Below are 22,253 nucleotides of genomic sequence, written 5' to 3' on the forward strand. Positions count from 1 at the left end.
CTTGACCTTTGACCACCAAAATCTAATCAGATCATCCTTGAGCCTAAGTGAATGTTTAAGGCGAATCTGATGAAATTGCGTCCAGGCGTTCCTCAGATATCGCGTGAACAAGCTTGAAAATGGTGTTCGAGAGGTCACAGTGACCTTGACCTTTGACCTTTGACCACCAAAATCTAATCAGATCATCCTTGAGTCTAAGTGAATGTTTAAGGCGAATCTGATGAAATTCCGTCCAGGCGTTCCTCAGATATCGCGTTAACAAGCTTGAAAATGGCGTTCGAGAGGTCACAGTGACCTTGACCTTTGACCTTTGACCACCAAAATGTAATCAGATCATCCTTGAGCCTAAGTGAATGTTTAAGGCGAATCTGATGAAATTCCGTCCAGGCGTTCCTCAGATATCGCGTTAACAAGCTTGAAAATGGCGTTCGAGAGGTCACAGTGACCTTGACCTTTGACCACCAAAATCTAATCAGATCATCCTTGAGCCTAAGTGAATGTTTAAGGCGAATCTGATGAAATTGCGTCCAGGCGTTCCTCAGATATCGCGTTAACAAGCTTGAAAATGGTGTTCGAGAGGTCACAGTGACCTTGACCTTTGACCACCAAAATCTAATCAGATCATCCTTGAGTCTAAGTGAATGTTTAAGGCGAATCTGATGAAATTCCGTCCAGGCGTTCCTCAGATATCGCGTTAACAAGCTTGAAAATGGCGTTCGAGAGGTCACAGTGACCTTGACCTTTGACCTTTGACCACCAAAATGTAATCAGATCATCCTTGAGCCTAAGTGAATGTTTAAGGCGAATCTGATGAAATTCCGTCCAGGCGTTCCTCAGATATCGCGTTAACAAGCTTGAAAATGGCGTTCGAGAGGTCACAGTGACCTTGACCTTTGACCTTTGACCACCAAAATCTAATCAGATCATCCTTGAGCCTAAGTGAATGTTTAAGGCGAATCTGATGAAATTCCGTCAAGGCGTTCCTCAGATATCGCGTTAACAAACATCCGTACGGACGTACGGACGGCCGGCCGTACGGACGGACAACCCGGATCCATAATGCCTTCGGCCTGGCTTCGCCGGCGGAGGCATAACAACGGTTGGTTAGGTTTAGGCAACAAAGTATCTTGGTTGGGGTTAGGGTTTGGGTCAGGATTCAAACCAGGTCTCGAACGGGTCCGCCACTCCACAACCTTCTCCCTAGTGCAACTTTGACCTACTTAAACCTCAGACTGGTATGTCAATGCCAAAGAGCTCTTTGGCATATTACCTTTCACGTCGGCAATGACACCGAAGGGGCGTGACAAATCGGCATATTTTGACTCCCCGGGAGTGAGACCGGGTTGGGAATACAGCTAGATTATTATGTAACTAATTTAAAGGGATAGTTCACATTTTTGATTGGTAGGGTTCTTTCTCAGCACAATCCATCCTGTTCCTCATAGTAGCTCTGGAAAGTTGGGAAAAAACAAATGCAAGGTCAAAGGGGCCACACTCCTGTATGTACCAGCTGACTGAAGCTCACTGACATGTACTGTGTGTGTGTATGTAATGTACTGTGTGCTCTATAGAGCTTCAGTCAGCTTACATACAGCCAGGACCATGACCCCATTGACCTTGCAGTTGTTTTTGCCCAACTTTCCAGAGCTAGGAGGAACCAGATGGATTGTGCTGAGAAAGAACTCTAATCAACATCATTGGTAAATAGCAAATAGTGTTACTTTAAAAAATGTGAACTATCCCTTTAAATGGTTTTAAAATCCAACTGTTAACATGCATGTTATATTCTGATGCCATGATAAAACTTGTATTATCAAGTTGTCTAAATTCAGATTTTTATTATTTCGAAAAATGAATAGTCAGATAGTCATAATAGTCTGGAAACAAATATTTACCATACTCTTTTCTTTTTCCATAATTTTCCAGACCTGGAAAATACTTAAAATGCCATACTTTCCATACTTGCATAGGAACCCTGGTTCCAAAAAAAAGGGGGGGTCCACACTATTGCTCTACCCATGACAATGGACCCTTCTCACGGGGGCCATTTTGTGTCGAAAAGGCAGGGGAAACACAGGTGCAAGCAAAACACTAATGAGGGTTTCCAACTTCCATGATTGGAATTTGGAAACCCCCATTAGTGTGTTGCTTGCACCTGTGTTCATCCTGCCTTTTCGGCACAAAATGGCCCCCGTGAAATGGGTCTATTATGTATATTTACGTTGTAATTTAGCAATGTTTTTGTCAAAACTGATGCTTCACCCAAGAACGCGGGCTGTGGCTAAACACCGCCACTTTAAGGCCAGAACAGGAACTTCATGTTGCATTCAAAAAGACCATCCAGATCAATGGAGTTAAGATCTTTATTGGAAACCCCTCCACTCAGCCTTCAAATATCATAGTACATTTTAATTATTTCAGAAAACAGGAGGCCCATCTTATGGTCTAGAGCAGAGGTTCCCAAAGCAGGGGTTCAGGGATCCTGGAGACAGCCACAAGGGGCAAGGGGGCCCCTAGAGAAATACCTAGTTCCATTTCACTGTCTTTTCATTCCCCAGAGGTTAGTACAATCACAGGATGTGTAGGAATGATGACTTAGATTCGAGTGTTTCACGTGTGTGTGCGTGGGGGGGATGCGTGTGTGTGTGTGTGTGTGTGCGTGGGGGGGATGGGGGTGAACACGTGTGTGTGCGTGGGGGGGATGGGGGTGAAATGGTGGGTCCTTGACATGTAAAGGTTTGGGAACCCCTGGTCTAGAGTGAGACAAAGCGGACCACACGCTCAAAACAAAAACATACAAACAAAACAGACAAACACAAATAAGTGAAACAATAGAAAAATACAGATTGATTCTTCCTTTGATTTTTAGGGGAGGGATTGCCTTCATTTGGCCACAGTTCAATCCAAAAAGAGCAAATAACTCAAACTATGTTTGTTAGTGGAATATGACAGTGTGGGGGAGGGGGGGGGGATCCAAAAGCTACAGCCATTCTCAGTGTTATCAGCTCCCTCTTTTCAATAAACGGCTTACAAAGCATCTGAAACGACATCGAGTGTGTTACCGACTACAGCTACAATGATACAGACTCCCAGACAAAAAGCACTAAATGGTTTATCTTTTTATTTTGCGAATCCAGAGATTCTGTACTTGTTACTAAATTCTCACATAGTGTGAAATCAATATAAATACATTTTAAAAAAAGATAACGCATTAGGGATCCATACTGGGGGGGTATCTGCAGTCATGGTATCGGTGAGACGGCGGGGGAAAAGGTTGAGTGTTTCTTGGACAATGGAGAAAATAAGCCTCTGGAAATGGCCCGGAGAATTGTGTTGATGTTGGAAGCTAAAAGGTAAACATCTAAATGCAGATGTTCATGCGTATCCATGATCAGCCCACTCTGCAATCCGTTTTGAGTGAAGGCAGAAAATGCAAAGTTGTCTGCATCTTCTGTCCGTCACCAAGCAGCCTCGCCTTCCATCCACTGATACATGTTACAGTCTACACTCTATCGATGCAGGGTCTCACAGTCAGTCATTCATGTTAACAGTGAACTTTAATGTCATGTTTTTTAGCCCCATTTGAAATGCACTTAGTTGTCCAAAACAAAAAAGACATCTACTGATGGTAAACATAGTGGAAAAGAAGTTGAAACATACTGTATATTAATAAACTGCTCTCAGATTGGCATCGGCTGATCTTATTAATAAAAATAACAATGAAGTTGGTGCGTTGTATCCCACTCGGAGCATCTCTAGTAAAATCCCACCTTTCCCCTCTGGTTTCAGTCCTTAGATCTGGGCAAAGGAAATAGAAAACAATCATGTCAATACGTTCTTCACACAGACAGACAGCAAGAAAAGGAGAATAACTAATAACTAACTAATGGCAATCTGTAGAGAGTGTATTAGGCATGGGAAGGCATTGTTATGCTGAAAGATAAAGCAACACAACTGGTGACAACATGGAGTCACCAGTGATGGGTGGGAGTGAAAAGAGGGAAGGAAGGCGGCGCTTCTTCAGCACTCTGACCTCACTAAACCAACAACACTTCCTGCACATTACAGCACCATGGGAAAACACTTCCTGTAGATTACAGCACCATGGGAAAACACTTCCTGTAGATTACAGCACCATGGGAAAACACTTCCTGCACATTACAGCACCATGGGAAAACACTTCCTGCACATTACAGCACCATGGGAAAACACTTCCTGCACATTACAGCACCATGGGAAAACACTTCCTGCACATTACAGCACCATGGGAAAACACTTCCTGTAGATTACAGCACCATGGGAAAACACTTCCTGCACATTACAGCACCATGGGAAAACACTTCCTGCAGATTACAGCACCATGGGAAAACACTTCCTGCACATTACAGCACCATGGGAAAACACTTCCTGCACATTACAGCACCATGGGAAAACACTTCCTGCACATTACAGCACCATGGGAAAACACTTCCTGTAGATTACAGCACCATGGGAAAACACTTCCTGCACATTACAGCACCATGGGAAAACACTTCCTGTAGATTACAGCACCATGGGAAAACACTTCCTGCACATTACAGCACCATGGGAAAACACTTCCTGTAGATTACAGCACCATGGGAAAACACTTCCTGCAGATTACAGCACCATGGGAAAACACTTCCTGCACATTACAGCACCATGGGAAAACACTTCCTGCACATTACAGCACCATGGGAAAACACTTCCTGCAGATTACAGCACCATGGGAAAACACTTCCTGCAGATTACAGCACCATGGGAAAACACTTCCTGCTCATTACAGCACCATGGGAAAACACTTCCTGTAGTAGGGCTGCACGATATTGGAAAAAACTGACATTGCGATATTCCCCGCCCCTGCGATATATATTGCGATATGAAAAAATACAGATTTTCACCAGATTACCAGAATAGCTCTATTTTAAAGAAAAGAATACTTCTAGAATGATTGGGATGATTTTGTAGAGGAGTCCATCTGATTTTGGAGGGGAAATTAGGTATTTTAATGTTTCTCAACCACTGGGCTGTCGCCTACTGTAGGCCTCAGAGCGTCATCTATCAGGGTGCATACACATTTTGACCAATGGATTTCCATGACTTAGGCTACATACATGAAAAAGTGAGTGAGTTATGACATTCTACTTTAAAATGTCACTAGCCTACACTTCACTTAGTGTAATGCAGCCTTTAAAACCAGGGAAAGACAATATGCTGTATCACCATATTACCATATCCAACATCTAAGACCATTATAGTCTCATATCACAATATTGATATACAATTGATATATTGCCCACCCCTAATATTGAGTGCCAGAATCTACCTCCCAATGATGCTATTTGCAGAAAAACATTAGATTTCATTGATTATAATCACTGCTTTCAACTTCTTTCGTTCTTCTAACGTTTCAATAAATCAACAATGAAACACCCCTGCCACTTTACACACTTGGTCTGACCCCCCGGAAACCCCCTCCAGAAACGACCAAGTGGTACACTCCGCATCTGCGGAGTTCCGGTTTTTGAGCGCAAGGCTTGCAGTACAGAGAGACGAGGATTCACATGCAGCCGACCGGTGACAAACAATTCATTCGTGAAAAGTAATAAATATACATTTAATTGCCCAGATATGTCTCTTCTCTTTTTATTTTCACTGACATGTTTTGTGTAAATAAGTCGCTATGTCTATGATTAACTCTACCGTAGTCAAGTCAAGTCAAGTTTATTTATATAGCCCTAATTCACAAGCATGTCTCAGAGGGCTTCACAGAAAGTATGTCTAGCTGATTCTAGCTAACACACAGTAACAAGAATATACAGAATAAAGATAACATTTGAACATTTGAAGAAAGCAGGAGAGTGGAGGAGGGAGGGAGAGGGAGGAGAGAGGAGAGGGGGGAGGTGGGGAGAAAATAGGAAATGTGGAGAGGTGGGAGGGCGCAGGGGAAGGAGAGCAGTGGGAATGTGAGAGAGGGGAGAGGACAGAGAGGAGGAGAGAACAGAGAAGGAGAGGTGGAAGGGTACAGGGGAGGTAGAGTAGAGGTAGGGTCTAGGGTGGAGGGAGGGAGGGAGGAGAGGGGGGAGGTGGGGAGAAAATAGGAAATGTGGAGGAGGAGAGAACAGGGGAGGAGAGATGAGGGTGCAGGGGAGGGAGAGCCAGGGTAGGGGTAGGGTCTAGGGTTGGGGGAGGGGAGGAGAGAACAGGGGAGGAGAGATGAGGGTGCCGTAACGTTACTGCTATCATGTGATGCAATATCAGAGACTGAAGGGGAGAGACAGCCGCAGTGATACACGGACAACTTCTCAGTAATCACTTTAGCCTTCATGTCATTATAAGTTGCGGTCTTGCTTTTTGGTGTTTCAAGAGTAAATAGCCTATCTCCACTCCACGGACATGTTGAGTTACAGCAGCCAGCCTGCTGTATGCGAGTGCGCTGCAAACTGTGGACAAGTCCGCCTCCGCAATCACATCGTTTACAGACGGGCTACTGTCAGCAACGCAACATAAGCAAAAATAATTCAATTTAGGTCTCTGTGCATGTTTGTTGTGTTGAAGCTAAGCACTAAATGAGTGAGTACAGTAGCGGGGCGTCTCTCTCCTTTGAGAGAACCTCATTTCACTCAGTAGGCTACCCCTAAAGTGAGAGTTTATCAAGCAACATGACGAGTTAATTTGCTTTTGACATCGCACGTCCTGCGATGTGACTATCGCGCATGCGCACATTGCGATGACGATGTGTAAACGATATATCGTGCAGCCCTATCCTGTAGATTACAGCACCATGGGAAAACACTTCCTGCAGATTACAGCACCATGGGAAAACACTTCCTGCACATTACAGCACCATGGGAAAACACTTCCTGCACATTACAGCACCATGGGAAAACACTTCCTGCACATTACAGCACCATGGGAAAACACTTCCTGCACATTACAGCACCATGGGAAAACACTTCCTGCACATTACAGCACCATGGGAAAACACTTCCTGCACATTACAGCACCATGGGAAAACACTTCCTGCACATTACAGCACCATGGGAAAACACTTCCTGCACATTACAGCACCATGGGAAAATCTATTGAGTAAATAAAAACAGCTAAAGAAACTTACATCATCAATGTCCTCGTCATCATCGCCAATGTCATCAAACTGGATCTCATCATCGTCTCCAGGACCGAAGGTGTCTGTCTCGTTGATTTTGGCTGTGGAGTAGACAGGGAAGTGTTACGAGAAGGCTCTTTACCACTTAAAACAATAAGAAAAATCACAAGTAAGCGGTGCAGGTTTACGCAGATTGGACCTTTCTCCCCCACCCCTCTCTCTCTCTCTCTGTGCGCCCGTGCATGCATTAGGAATGCCAACGACTAGTCGGTTAAACGTTTAAACGCCACTCCCTCACTAGTCGGCACGAGAAATACTAGTCGGTTAAACGATAAATTAAATTATCATAATAAACAATGCGGGTGGGAGCTCCTGCTTCTTTACCAGCCACTAATGTAGCCCCCCTCCTCTAATGCTTGGATGTAAACAAACCAGGCATGTGTTAGTGGGAGACCATTGGCTGTAACGTAGTGCAAAGGAGCCGAAGGGAGATGGCATCTAAAGCAGCACAGTTTGGCAGTATTTTGATCCAGTAAATAAAAATATGGTTGTATGTAGGCTGTCAGATAAAACTGGCATATAACGTTAACCACTCGACCGACATTCAGCACAGGCATGTGAACGCAAGGACATGTGGATGCTTTGGCATTGCTAATGCGTTAGCAAGACAAGCCAACATGTTAGCCACACAAGATAACGCTCATATGGAAATGAATGACTGCATAAGATGCTTCCACTTCCACAACGCAAAGGCTTCCAAAAGTTAAATGGAGTATATTTAGCATGAATACACGGCGCTGGGGTGAGTTGTTGATGTTTTCTGATGTGCAATGTTCATAAACAGTGCAAGATGTTGTGAATATTGACGATTATGACAAACGTAATTAGCGGTTTCAAATGGGTCTTAAATACACACACTATTTTTTCAGACATTTTAACCTTATAGATTAAATTGCCCTCAGCTTTGGCTAGTTTCTGAGTGTTTTCTTACTTATAGAGTAGTCGACTAGTCACCATTCAAATTAAAATTTACATTTAAACGTAGTCGCCACCAGCATGTGCGTTTCACGCCTGTCAGCTTGAAAGTCCGATCCAGGTTTTACCGCGGATCAGGAAATCCAATTTGATTCAACTGATTATTCGAGCCCTGACACTGTGTGTGCGTGCTTCACCCTAGTCTACGGTTTCTCCGGCTTTAAGCCCTCTCTCTCTCCCGACTGCAGACAGACTCGTTCCTGCACTTCACGGGCTCTATCTTTGCAAAAGTGGTAATTTAGCGTTTGCGCTCGTTTAACACAGTGCGCAATGCAAATTGGGGGCGGGCACAAGCGCATGCCTGTTATACTGGGCATAGGCGTGCCACATGCCAAAGCAGGCAAATGCAGCGCTAAAATGTGGGGATAATGTGGACTGTTTCCCCCACATACTTTCAGGGGCGGTAGGCCGATAAATTTGGTTCTCTTCACCCTACTGTATGTATTCCATCTCTCTGGCTTTACACAAAATAAGGCAAAACCTCATTTACTGATCCAATATGTGCCTAATTTTATATTTTTCATATTTGTGTAACATTATATAATCCATAACTAAAGGAAAACGACCAAATCTAAAGGGAACTTCACTGTTGTACATATTATGTATAATAAATCACCAAAATTATGGTGAAAAATTTGTTTTGGCTGTAGGGCTGCCGGATGGGATTTGACTATTTATATAAAAAATATAATTCCACTAATTCTAGTGCCAATTACATGGGTCAAATTCGCAAGAATATAGCTATTGTGTGATGTGTATCCAGAAGTTCATCCCTCCTGTTTGAAAATGCTACGCAACTGGAACATTAGGAGAATTAGAGATGTATGAATGACTACACATTTATTCTACATCTGATGCAGGGATGCAAAATCATGGAGAATGAAAAAGGTGACAGATACCAGGGCGGACACAAAACCACTCCGAAACCCATCCTATTTTGGGATGCTAAAGGTGACTAGTTTGCATCTCTGCTGATATTTCTGAGCTTAAGGAATTGTGTTTTTTCTATACCAAGCAGTAAAAGGATTATTCCACTTGATTAACATTTATGCATTTGCATTGACTATTAAATACAATTCTGTCCTAAAGTGGTGCTGCAGGGGCGGCACTGCTCCATATTGAATCCAGAAGCTGCAGTGTTGCAGCGATGTCATCATGATGTGTGTGGTGGAACTCACCATGCTCCGGCAACTCTCCATACGCTTTCAAACTGCGAGCCTCGTCTGCGTTATACTTGAGGATGACGTCAGCTTTGTTATCCTGCAGCAGAGCAGACACAGAGACATGCCACTGTGTGAGCTCTGAGAAGGCAGAGTGGCTCATGTATTACAAGACCACAAATATATTGGACATTTCCTGCATTGTTCAACTGAAAGCTGGCGTCATGGACAATTTCTGAGGATCATGATACAATCAGAAAGGCTTTAAAGAAAATGTTGATACAAAACGTTCACCCCGATGATCTTGTGGGATGGTTTAACTAGCTGAACTAGTTAACCTCAATAAGACTTCTGTGGAATACTTTAGTATAAAACCTGGGGTTCTAAAAAAAATATGGATAAAATATAAAATGATAATCCTGACTATTTTTCTAAATCATAAATTAGTTTACTGCATTTATGAACAACATCTTAACTTTTTCCAACTAAGGCAGAAATGAAATGTTTAAATATTGCCAATGTGCTATTATTAAAGTCGAACTGAACCCAAAAATGACTTTTCTTTTCTTTTAGTTCAAATACCTGGGTGTGCAGTGCATTATTTAATAATGTATGCAAAAAAAATCACAAAAATCTAATTTCTTTAGTTTTTCACGTCAAAAGTTCATTTTTCAAGATTTCATTCATAACAGTAATCTACAGTTTGCTGACGTCACCTAGTAGTACTATCAAATTTCTACCCCATTTCAACCAGTCATATCACGACATGGCAGCTGTCAATCAAATCTTCATTTCAGGATAATTTTCTCTTCCAAAAGAAAGAGAAAATAAAAACGCGCACTCCATGAATATCGTGTTTACAGCAATAGCGATAAAGGCGCGCGCTTGAGAGCATGGTTGTCGGGGGTCACCCCTCGGAGATTCCAGGCAGGCGGGCAGCACCCATGCATCGGATTGTCCATTTGGGGGTGGAACACGCCATGATTGGCCAATGCCAAAGCCAGTCCCCAGAATTGTCAAATCAAATCATCGACACCCGGCATTGTGCGGCTTGTGGTCCGCCTCTCAACCCTGCCATCTCAGACAAGATTTGTTTGAGTCTCCGACGCTCATGCTATTGCATTCGCCTCCGGTTCACTTCGCCTTTAAAGGAAACTGAAATTGTGATTACGCATGATAGTACACAATTAATGTTGCACCCTAAGAAAAAGTGAATATCCGCACACTGAAGCAGCTCCAAATATTTCATGATATGACTACAACAACGTTTCCTGTGCGGATATTCACTTTTTCAACCCTTATGTATATCTGTATCCAGCACCTGGCCTCAAAAAACCCATGCAACGGCCACTCAGAGCAGAACATTCTTCAACAGTTGGATAAAATAGTTATTTTGGTGCTTAATTAGATGAAAATACTGTAGCAGCAAAACCTCTAGCCATGTCTTCCAGCATAGGCCTGAATGTGCTCAGTGGTTTGCGTCATGTGGTTAGTGAGTGACCAACATACCTGGTAATCTCTCAACCCCACCAGGATGATGTCCGACGTGTTGATCCAAACCTACAAGAAAACAACAGATACAAATTCATTCATGTGGCGTCTCTAGGTGGGGGGAAAATGATAGCACAGACTGCACTTTGTGACCCCAACAGAGACACACGCATCCCGCCCATTGAGTCCATGATGCCAGTTCAAGCAACCATTGAGAAAGTGCTGATTCAGCATGTCAGGCGGTTTTCCCAGTGCACCTGTGCTGGTGAAAGGTGCAAAAGGATGGACATTCCTACCTTTTTCCGGAGTTTTCCTCTGATGTGGCAAAGCCGCTTGACTCCATCAAAGCACATGGCCTCCAGACGGCCGTTCCCCAGCATTTTTATCACCTGAGCATATTCTGGAAGACAAGAGTATTTACACGGAAAGCAATCAGCTGATTTGCAATGAGCCCAATATAGACGGTTTTCATGGAATGGTGTTGCTAGGGAACAATTTTGGACCTAGCTTATTTCCTGTCAGTTATTGTATTAGCAAACACTGCAACAGGAAGTAAGCAAGGAGCAATTTAGAATGTTTATGTTATTAGGTTGAAAGCGTCTGTCTATAGAATGATCTTCAAGCGCTGCACTGCAGCTGCCCACTGCTCCTAGTTATAGGAAGGTTCCTAGACTCTACTAGGAAATTCATCCTCTGCATTTGACCAATCCTCTACTTAGTAGTCAGAGGATGAATTTCCCAAGGACAATAAAGGATAATTGAATGTAACTTAATTCCTAGATTACCAAAAGAATCAAGAATGGTTGATTAACACCAACCAACAGACAATTTTAGCAGTGGATACATTTCTCAGCTCTGCCAGACTAGGGATGGGCATTAAGTAATTCAATATTCGAGTACTCTCCTTCGGTCATGAAGGCGTAACCGGGCACTTGCAAAAAAAGAAAAACAAAACATGGGTGGTCCGTGTGGAAAGATGCAACCAACTAGAGGTGCACCGATCGATCGGCAAGCAATCTGTATCGGCCGACTATATTATTATTATTATTTTTTTAATTAAAAAAATCCCTATCACTAATCAGGCTTTCCAACGATATAAAATACAATGCCAATTGGTATTATTAAAGGGGAGAAATAATCGACCTAAAATAACGTTTCCAAACTTTCTTTGAGGAATTTATATATCGGTGATCGGTAATCGGTCGATGATCGGTTGGGCAGATATTTCCCATAGGCGATCGGCAATCGGTGGCAAAAAACGTGATCGGTGCACCCCTACAACCAACGTTTGGCTACGGTAAACAGTTAATTTCCATAGGTTATATCAGTAATGGCCCGTTCCTTTCAAACTGGGAGCAAAGAATTTCACGGTTGAGTGACATCACAGCAGAGTTGTCGATGTTCCATTTATACAGTCGGGAAACCAGCCAGGGTTAGCTCTAGCCTAGCTCTAGCCAGGCTAGCCATCGTTAGCAATAACAGTTGATAACAAGGCACTTCACGGTATTTTGGGCATACAAACACTGCAGCAACATGTCCACACAGATAGAAGTTAGACAGTGCTGCGTGTACAGCTGATTTAATGAGACAAAAAACAAGACAGAAGTGCTAATAAACAGTATTTACTACGATTTGAATTACTATTGTTGCGCGGAGCAGCCATCTTGGATTTTTGAGGTCGGGGCTCCTAAAGCTTGTGGCATACTCTTCGCGCCCAGCCAAGCGCATAAGGGGGCACGGCGATTATGACGTCATCGCACAGGGCATGTCGGGGGGCGAGGCCTGAGCGCAGCGCGGCCATGGAGATTTTTCTATCAGCGCTTCGGGTTTTGCTGCCTGTGCCTGTGAGATCTCCGTGGTAGGCTATCAGCGGATATCTGCTGTGATTGAGTCCTCACCGTCGTAAAGTTGCCTTTGAAGCATGACGTTCGATTATAACGAACTAGTTGTGTGGCTTAGCCTTCCAAAATGTTGAGGGTCGTTTTTTATAATTTAATACATAGAATTGGGAACGTTACATTAAATTTCATTCAAACTGCCTGGAGCTGCGCACTGAGTATGTTCTGTTTTGGCCCGCGCAGAGTGCGCACGCCCTCCTCGGAGCCCCGCCTCCAGCGCGTGCGCGAAGAGTATGCCAGAAGCTTAAGGCTCCTTGGTAGAGAAAATATGAGCACTGGTGACATCACCGTTCAAGCTCATGACCTTTGAACAGTCACATTGCCCTTTCCCAGTTTTAAAGGAATGCCCCATTAGAAGATATTACTATCTAATGATAGTGCAGGCCTGCAGGGATAATATGTTGTGTAGTATAGCTGTTCACAAAATAGTGTTTGTTGCATGGAAAAAGTGCTGCCTGGAGCCCTTTTCATGAGGAGCAGATAAGGTCATCTGACATTAGCTTAGCAGCTGTTAGCCTCTCAGTAACTTATGTTAATCGGCTGGTTAGCACTTCTAGCAGTGTTGTGCAACAAACAAAGGCTTAGCAGATATTTCCAATATATGCCCGGTATAATCCATACTGCATTCATGATCGTTGTTAAAGGAACGTAGTGACGTAAATCCACTGATTATTACCGCGTCCTATTTCTTCACCGGCCAACAGTTCCCCCTCGAGGTCTGTCCGCACATTATCCATATTTGTTATTCCTTGCAAACGTTATCGGAAACGAGTGGAGTCAAGTAATGTAACTCATGCAACTTTTTGAATGAGTTTTATCTGGCCTGCCTTATGGAGAAGCGTGTGTCCCCTCCCCCCCCAAAAAAATAAAAACAAAAGACGAGTAGCCAAATGGCTAAAACGTTAGTTGAATACTCTGTCTCTCGCCCATCCATAAACTAGACATTAATTACTCAAAAATGTGTGTTGGTTTGTAAAATAGTAGCCAACAAATTTGGGACAAACCAACCAGTCACTGTGGCTTGTGGAAGATTACAGCATTACAAGGTACCAACAGTACGTATTTCAAGTTTCAAGTTTCAAGGACACAACACTCGGCAACGGACTGAAAAAATGACTTCTAAGAGAAAAGTGCAAGTTGGGGAAATAAGAGTAGAGGACAGAAGCAGAAAGGAGATAGCATAATAGCATAGACGTCTTATTGATGTTCCCAGAGACAGCTCAGTATCATATGTATCTGAAGTTCTGAACAGGGGGATTCTACTGGTGTAGTTCTACTAAGTTCTACAAAAAAAAGTTAACCAAAAAAGTATTTATAGAGAATTATATGAAGAGCTTTACAAAGGCACAAATAGGAATGATAACATAAATCCTGATCTGAGACTACATATTACCATGGAATATTTTTGTTGTACACCCTGCACACAGACAACGCCTATCAATAACAAGAAATTATCAAGATTTCAAAACATCAATGACAAGACAGCATGCAGTAAGATGAATCTGTCTTCACATTTCCCCACCCCAAGGTCTCCATCAAACCAGCACAGCCTCCAACTAGGGGTGGGCGATATGGCAAAAATGGCACGATTTGTTCAGGCAGGATCACGATCCACGATCTTATCACGATTCTTTTTCATATTGGTTTTTAAGACTATTTTGCAAGTTACTGAACAGTACAAGTACAACCAAACTAATTTCAGGGTACGTATGGTCATGAGAAACCTAGAAAAGTCATGGAAATTTAAAATAAAATTTGTTTTATAAATATTTTTATGTCGTTCATTTATGCTGAGTTTCCAATAATTCATGTGCTAAGAAATAATGTTCACAAGCATGCAAACACTATCTATCTCTTGGTTCACTATTATTTATACAGTAGGGTTGGGCGATGGGACGAATATATGGGCTATCTGCGATTGAGTTGCGTGATTGTCATTTGTCAATTGTCAATTTGCTAATTTAATGGAGAGACCGACAGAGAGAGCGTGGGGACTAGGGATGCATCGATTATAAATTTTGATGTACGATTATAGTCTGAGAAAAAAACACGATTATCACGGTTTCACGATTATTGTTATGGACGTATAAAAATCACATGAGCATTCTTTAAATAGAGGTTTTATTGTATTTCCCCCACAATCTTAACAGTTGCTGCCTTCGGATTAAAAAAAGAAGAAAGAAAGGGCAGATGTACTCAGCAAAGATGGATGATTTAATATCCCATGGCTCTGACCTAATCAAATCTAACTGACATCACTATTGTGAACATAAAACAAACAACATTTCTGATATATGATTGTTTTAGTAAAGTGTATCACTCAATAGTCAATACAAAAAATATTTTATTATTATTTTATAGAAGCGAAAGTCTATAGCTGCTTAGTCTGCAGAAAAAACACAAAAGGCATAGTAACTTATTGGCATCTTACTGGCAACTAAATGGGCCGTCTGAATTTTGCATTGGGGTCAGTTCTATTGAAGTGATGATGGGGCAGGCATGGAAAGCCTCACTATAAGCCATCATGTGTCGTTTCACTTTTTACTGGAAAATGCTCCCCTAGATTAAAGAAAGGACACTCTGTGGTGTTGACTGGTGTTTGTTATGTAAATGTGCGCATTTGTTTTCGTTGTCTCAGTCAGATCATGACTGCCAAGCAGCTAGCTACGTTAGCTTCACGTTATTAGGCCTACATGTAACGTTAGCGGGTTGCTTTTGGAGTTGACACAAACCCTATGTTTCTTTTTGTGTAAAGCATGAGGTTCTCTATGGTTTACGCCAGCTCTGGGAGCATGAAGTGCTTTAAATGCGGGGATGTTTGGTCACAACGAGCTCGAGGACCGCTGCCTGTTGAACTATGTACGCTAGGCCATGGCCAGCTAGCTAACATTAGCCACAACAGCTAACGTTAACGTCATTGACTGTATGTTAACGGTAAACAAATCCGCTGCCTCCTCCCCATGTTTGGTTTAACGTAACACCAGCTCAGACTTTCCCCTAATCTCAGAAACCTTGCGGGACACGTATTGCAACATTTATTTTGGTGCTGGCGTCCATGGCTAGGCTACCGACTGACTACTACTGGGAGACATGGCAGCTGCCTGTGTTTGGTGCCTCCGCTAAATAGTCCGTGCGGGAAACGAAGCGAGAGAGACAGGTTCTTCACAGGAGTTTTAAACTGACGAACTGTTGTGAAACAAAACACTCGGTGTAGCGGAGCCTCTGCGGTTATATAACCGTGACGTTTTAAATCGTGGTTAATAGTCAAACCGGTTAACCCCTGCATCCCTAGTGGGGACAGAGCAGACATGCGCCTCAACACACACACACAGTTGAGCTTTAAGCAGTGAAGAGAGGCAGGGGGAAAGAAAAGAAAAGGTGGAGCAGAAACACTCACCTGAGAATACGAGGCAGCAGGATGAGGGCAGCTAGATTAGGAGCAATGCGTCCTCGCATTTAAAATAACTGCCAAAGTCCGACTGAAGCAAATGGAACTCAAACTATCACAAAGATAAAGCAGCCATAGATGAGATTCAGGCACTTTTTGCGCGATGAGTTCCGCTCTATCTGCCCGTTTGTCTCTCTGCCAGTGCCCGCCTGTTTGTTTAGTGTGCATGTCGTAAAGGTTACATTTGCGTCATTTTCATCGCCGTTCAACGTTCATTGTAACAAGCAGAGCGTGTGTTTAGGCTATCGTCCCAGCTCCGTCCCCAAATTAATTTTCATCGTCCCTGATGTTATTTTTAACGTCCCCGGGATGACGGGAGGTCCTTCGTGTCAAGGCAAGCCCTGGTTAAGTGTGTGTGTGTGTGTGTGTGTCAAACGAACTGCCCCTGTTGTCGTCGTCCATGCTGCTGCACTTGCAAAGTGAAAAGGGGGAGGGGAGGAAAACTTGGGAAGCGTCTTTCAGACATAGAAATGCAACTGATAGAATGTGCACTGCATGTAGCGCGATTCTAACGATCTGTCTGGAAAGGTAGATCGTGGAGCCATTCTGATCGTGAACGATCTAAGATCGTCATATCGCCCACCCCTACCTCCAACACATATGCGGTTCAGGTCCATGCTGACTGGTACTTTGGTGCAGAATTCCTACAAAGTGTCAATTTCAAAATTCCAGAGTTTCATTTATTTGATGTGATGATATAGCCATATGTTGGCTATATCAGGAAAGTAAACATGTCCCTATATGTTTTCAAACATTTTGTGCAATTTCCAATCGTTTCAAGACCTGGAAATGACCATCATGTTTTTCCATACATTTACAGGCTTTCCAGACCTGCAGGGACCTTGTTGGTAAGACCATGCATGCACTGCTAGACTCTTTCCAGAGGCAGGCTGATGCTACAACCTAGCTCCCACAGGCCCATGTGTCTGAGCCAGCTCAAGGCAGGCACTCACACACACACAGAAAGGCAGCACTCACCCTGGCCATCCTCCTTGAACACCAGCTCTCTCTTCTCAGACTCATTCTCGTTCTTTCCACGTCGCCGATTCTTTCCTCCCTTACCTGTAAACAGAGACAGAGAAAAATGACATTAAGAAATTACTATTAAGTTGTCAGGTCATTTCACGTTGTAATGTTGAATTCCGATGATATATGTACCGTTTTTTTACTTTTACTTTTTTTTTCTTGAGCGTGTTTCTGTGTCAGGTCTGTGCATTGTTATGAAAAATCTAAAATAAAATATGGGGGGTGGGGGGGGGTTGTCAAGCCATTTCTCGGCTCACTAACGTTACGTTACTGTCGATATGATCAAGAGGGGGACAACACTTCATGTGTAACGTAGATATCGGTCTTCGACTGCTAACTAACGTTAAATCCGGTTAATTGAGTACCTATGAGAGACCAGTGTGTATTGGCGTAGGAAAGGAGAGTATGAGGGGCTATCTGAAAGCCGAAGTAAACGTTTCCAGGCTAAATGTTAGCTAATTTTAACATGAACTCGGCAGTATTATTACTGACGTTTGCCATCGCATGTTAATGTTCGGCGGGCCGGTTTAAAGAACTAGCTCAACAGTTACATATCATTGCCAAATTGGGTTAAGAGAAATTTTGGTGGAAAAACTAAGTATGAAAAGGTATGGGCCAGACCGGGGTGGGGTTTAGCTAGTGACTAGCTAACGTTAGCTATGTCAGCTAGCAGCAACTGCATTACGTTACAATGGCAGGTAGCCACTAACGTGAACAGTTTGGCAACTTTATTTGTCCCACGGACAGATGGAGACTGGTTAACTTTAGTCAGTATTACCACGGCCAATTTGACGTTAAACTGCACACACCGAAGTAAACACCGACACGTGCTAGCTTAGTAACGCTAGCTATATGAATGTATCAGGTATTAGCTGCTGGCTAACGTTAGCTGGTCGGGGTCACGTTTTCCGCTGCGTGTCTACTCGTCTTCTTCACGGCGGGCTGGCCAGCAACACGAACACACGTCACATGCCTCATATCTTACCTTTATTTTTGGGCATATTCTTTACACCTCGGTCCTGATATTCACAGTCAAGATAAAAAACAGTTACTGTTGTACAATACTGTTTACAATAGTCAGTGAAGGCAGATTCACACCACAGAAAGAGTCGTCACCGCCGGTTTGCGCATGCGTTCGTCACAATGTCTTTTTCTTTTCGTTGTTCCATACCGCCACCTACTGTACCGGAGTATGTAGAACAGGATCACATTTACATTAGTCTAGGAAAGATATAATAAATAAAATATTCTATTCTATTCTATTAAACAACCCGGTATTAAGAATTATATTACCCCTCTTACCACACCTTATCTATAAGAAAAAAAATCCTATCCATTATTGTTCCAGTTCCCGACCGACTCCGGTGAAGACGTTCTCTTCCGGAAACAAGACAGACAATTATTTCCTCCAGATGGAGCCATTTCCTCATGTTTAGCATAGGAATCAATTAGCCTACATGAAATTGATCAACAAGTTGCCAAACATGAGGAAATGGTGAAAATGGTGAAACAGCTTAAAAAGTACAATTTTGAAGCCTTAGGGATAGTTACAATTTTTAAAAGTCTAGCTCTATTTGCTACTTACCACTGATGATGTTGATTGGTAGTTATTTTCCTCATAGTAGCTCTGGAAAGTCGGGCAAAAATTAATGCAATGTCAGCCAAGCGGCTGATTCTTATGGGATGGAAATCCACTCAACCACCCTCTCATGTAGGCTACAGTGGATGAGATACCTAATGAGTTGCTTACATCTTGAAAAGATCAGATATACTAAACAAAACAAGGCAGATACATTTATTTCCCTCTGGAACCCATTTATTTCTCTTTTTTCCTCTCTCCCTGCTAGTGACCTCACTCCCACAGTGGCTCCCCTAGTCAAAGTTCCTAGTCAATAGTCACAGCAAATATTCTTACAAATCTTCTATCACACTACCAGAGATAACTCCTTTGTTAATTTTTTTTTAATTTTTTTGTCTTAGATGTATGTATGAATCCATGTAGGCTATGTATGTTTTTTTTCTTTTTTTCTTTTTCTCCTTTGTTAATTGTTGTCAGGGTTGTGGGTGGGGGGAAGGGATTTTGTTTTCTTATTTATTTTTAATGTATTTTATGTATAACCTGCTATTAACTGTCATCTGAGATTTCTTATTTTTCTGGCTGAAAATAATAGAAAATGTATTTACAATTTTTTTTTTAATGCAATGTCAATGGGGTCACGCTCCTCCTGTATGTACAAGCTGAGGCTCACTAAAATGTAATCCACAGTGCACACAAAGTACATTTCAGTTAACTTCAGTCAGCTTGCCTTGTACAGAGAGGAGCGTGACCCCACTGACCTTGCCAAACTTTCCAGAGCTACTATGAGGAACAGCATGGACTGTGCTGAGAAAGAACTCTAGCAATCAACATCATCATTGCTAAGTAGCAAATAAGGCTAGACATTTTGTACCTGCTACAGTTGCACTACTAAACAAAGCTGGCACAGGATGATCTACTTTGCCCATGCTAAGCTTTCAAGGAGTGGGTACGTGTGTGTGTGTGTGTGTGTGTGTGTGTGTGTGTGTGTGTGTGTGTGTGTGTGTGTGTGTAGAAGCACTTTGTCACAAAGCACTTTATCATCGCCTTAATAGGAGATTTTTCTTACTGTATCTTAGTGTTTTTTTTTTTATATTCTAATGATGCTTGTTTGAAAGTGTTTGCCTTGATGTCTTGTGAATTTGTATGTGATGTCTTGTTTTTACTTCCTGTCTGCATAACTATTTTACCTTCGCGTACCAGTAAAGAAACCTTGAACCTTGACTAAACATACAGATCTTTAATCTTTGTACACTATTGTTTCCTTTCTGTATTGATTCGACTCACTGACACAGATGGCTTGATGAAGTTTATTGTTATTTTTCAGCAGTTATCCATGCACCACATCTACAATGATATAATTCCACCAAGCTGCAGTGTCACAGAGTTAAGTAATATTGTGATAACATTATGTCCTTTATTTTTACTTCATATACTACAAGGGAACCCAAACAACCACACGGCCCCAACCAGGAGACCCTTATACCATGAATATCAACAGTATCTGGAAAATAAAGACCTAATATGGGGAGAGAGGGAGTCGATACGGACATTGGCAACTTAAAACAAAAGCGGCGAGGGCACACATGCTGGGTGACCGACACACCCTGAGAGCGAAGCAGACTCGGGTGTTATGATGCTGACAGCAACAGAGGTTTAAGGCCTCGAGGTGATAAAGTTGCTTGGCGATGAGCGGCTGTTAAACAAACTTGAGTCTTCGTTTCTCAATCAGTGAGGTATATTTTGGGGTCTTTTTCCCATGGCGCTGACAGCAAACCAGGCCAGGGGCAGAAGATGCAAAAGTCAGGACACTCACTCATATTTCATGAATGGGTTGGGGCTAGAGAATAGCCGTAGCTAGGGATAGGAAGGTCCAAGAGCGTCGAGGTTCAAGGGGTGTAGTGGGTAGGGAGAGTGGCTAGGGGAATGTGGGTGGGGCTAGGGAAAAGGGGCCGTAGTTATGGATAGGAAGGTTGGAGAGTCGGGATCTGAGGGGTGGGGAAGTGGCTAGGGGGATGTGGGTGGTGGATCTGAGGGGTGGGGAAGTGGCTAGGGGGATGTGGGTGGTGGGAGGTACTGTGGCCAGGAAGGGGGCAGGGCTAGGGAATAGGGGCCGTAGCTAGGGATAGGAAAGTTGTGTAGAGTCGGGATTCGAGGAGTGGGTAGGGGGAGTGGCTAGGGGGATGTGGGTGGTGGGAGGGGGTGGGGCTAGGGAAAAGGGGCCGTAGCTAGGGATACACAGGTTGTAGTGAGTTGGGGTTTGAGGGGTGGGTAGGTGGAGTGGCTGGTGGGATGTGAGTGGGGTAGGGTTAGGACCACTTTTCATGTTGAAAACAATTAGCCGTGTTGTTGAGGTACCCTGAAAATATTGCCACAAGTGCCATAAGGCTGAATGGCCACAGCACTGCGCCGTGGGCTTCAAGGTATTTGTTACAGAACGAGGAAGTATCTGGGGGTCTGAAGTGGACAAGCGTCTTCGGAGTGGAAACATAACTAAGTGCACACTAATCTGCGGCGAGCGCGGTTTACAGTGAAGTGCCAAACAAATACAACACACTGTAAATATTTTCCTGACCTGCAGACAAAAATACAGGACATTTTGACATTTTTTTGTGTTCTTCCTCCATCCCTCACATGTATTCTTCATATCCTCACTGTGGAATATCGGCACAAAAAAGTCTATGGACCGAGTGACGAGCAGCAGAGAAACCAAAGCTATAGGTTATGTTGTTATGGGTCAACAGCAGGGGTATAAGAGTTGTTGTAGGACTTTTATCCAGTGTCAGGATGATTGCAAATCTACAGTCGACTGGGTAGCTTGGTTTTTATAGAAGTCGTAATATATTTTTTTTGTAGATTCAACAGTACAGCAGGTCAGTGATGATATTAAACACACAGGAACCATCAGAAACACTGACAGCAAGAGAGACACACCCAGACATGGAAGTACAACAGCCAACAGCAGCCCATCAGTGTACAGAGGGGATAAACAGCTTATCTAGCGACACAGGATACACCGCTTCCCACTGGAGAAACGCTACAGTCATGTCCCATCCCCTCACAAACACCCACACACGGCCAAAACAGAGTATTACACAGGCAGGGAGGAGAGCGCCCTCTGGCAACGCTTTGAGGCATGACTACATGACTACAACTTTTCTGCTGAGAGGGAAGTTTTAATTTCCAGTTAACGTTTTGCTTATTCAACCATGAACAAAATGTGAACCTAACCTGTTTTAGTTGCCTAACCCCAACCCTAACCTTAACAAAAGTTGATGTACATGCCTTTACTTCACCTTTTTCCAACCTTTTCTCATATTGAACATGTAAGAAGGATAGTATGTTCGATTTGCTCTATTGCCACATAATCCTTTTATGGTGGAGAAAGGTCATCTGAAACATGCATCTGCATTGCCTCAAAATGTTGCCAGAAGGCTTCAGAAGCTTTACGGTTAAGAGTGTGATGATGTGTGCGTTTGTCCAGGGAATCCAG

At 43.1% G+C, this 22,253-nt stretch overlaps 1 protein-coding gene across 1 annotated transcript; it reads right to left on the minus strand.

The window, feature by feature from the left end:
- Positions 1-2,353: 2,353 nt before the first annotated feature.
- Positions 2,354-18,309, minus strand: eif1axb (eukaryotic translation initiation factor 1A X-linked b). The gene is made up of 7 exons (XM_083631953.1): positions 18,170-18,309; positions 17,137-17,220; positions 11,109-11,212; positions 10,831-10,881; positions 9,340-9,421; positions 7,136-7,227; positions 2,354-3,798 (listed from the first exon to the last, which is right to left on the minus strand). The coding sequence occupies exons 1-7, from the start codon at positions 18,183-18,185 to the stop codon at positions 3,793-3,795; spliced, it is 435 nt and encodes a 144-aa protein (XP_083488079.1). The 5' UTR covers positions 18,186-18,309; the 3' UTR covers positions 2,354-3,792.
- Positions 18,310-22,253: the final 3,944 nt, after the last annotated feature.

Source organism: Poromitra crassiceps, assembly GCF_964638095.1.
Source record: "Poromitra crassiceps genome assembly, chromosome: 2".
Lineage (NCBI taxonomy): Eukaryota > Metazoa > Chordata > Actinopteri > Beryciformes > Melamphaidae > Poromitra > Poromitra crassiceps.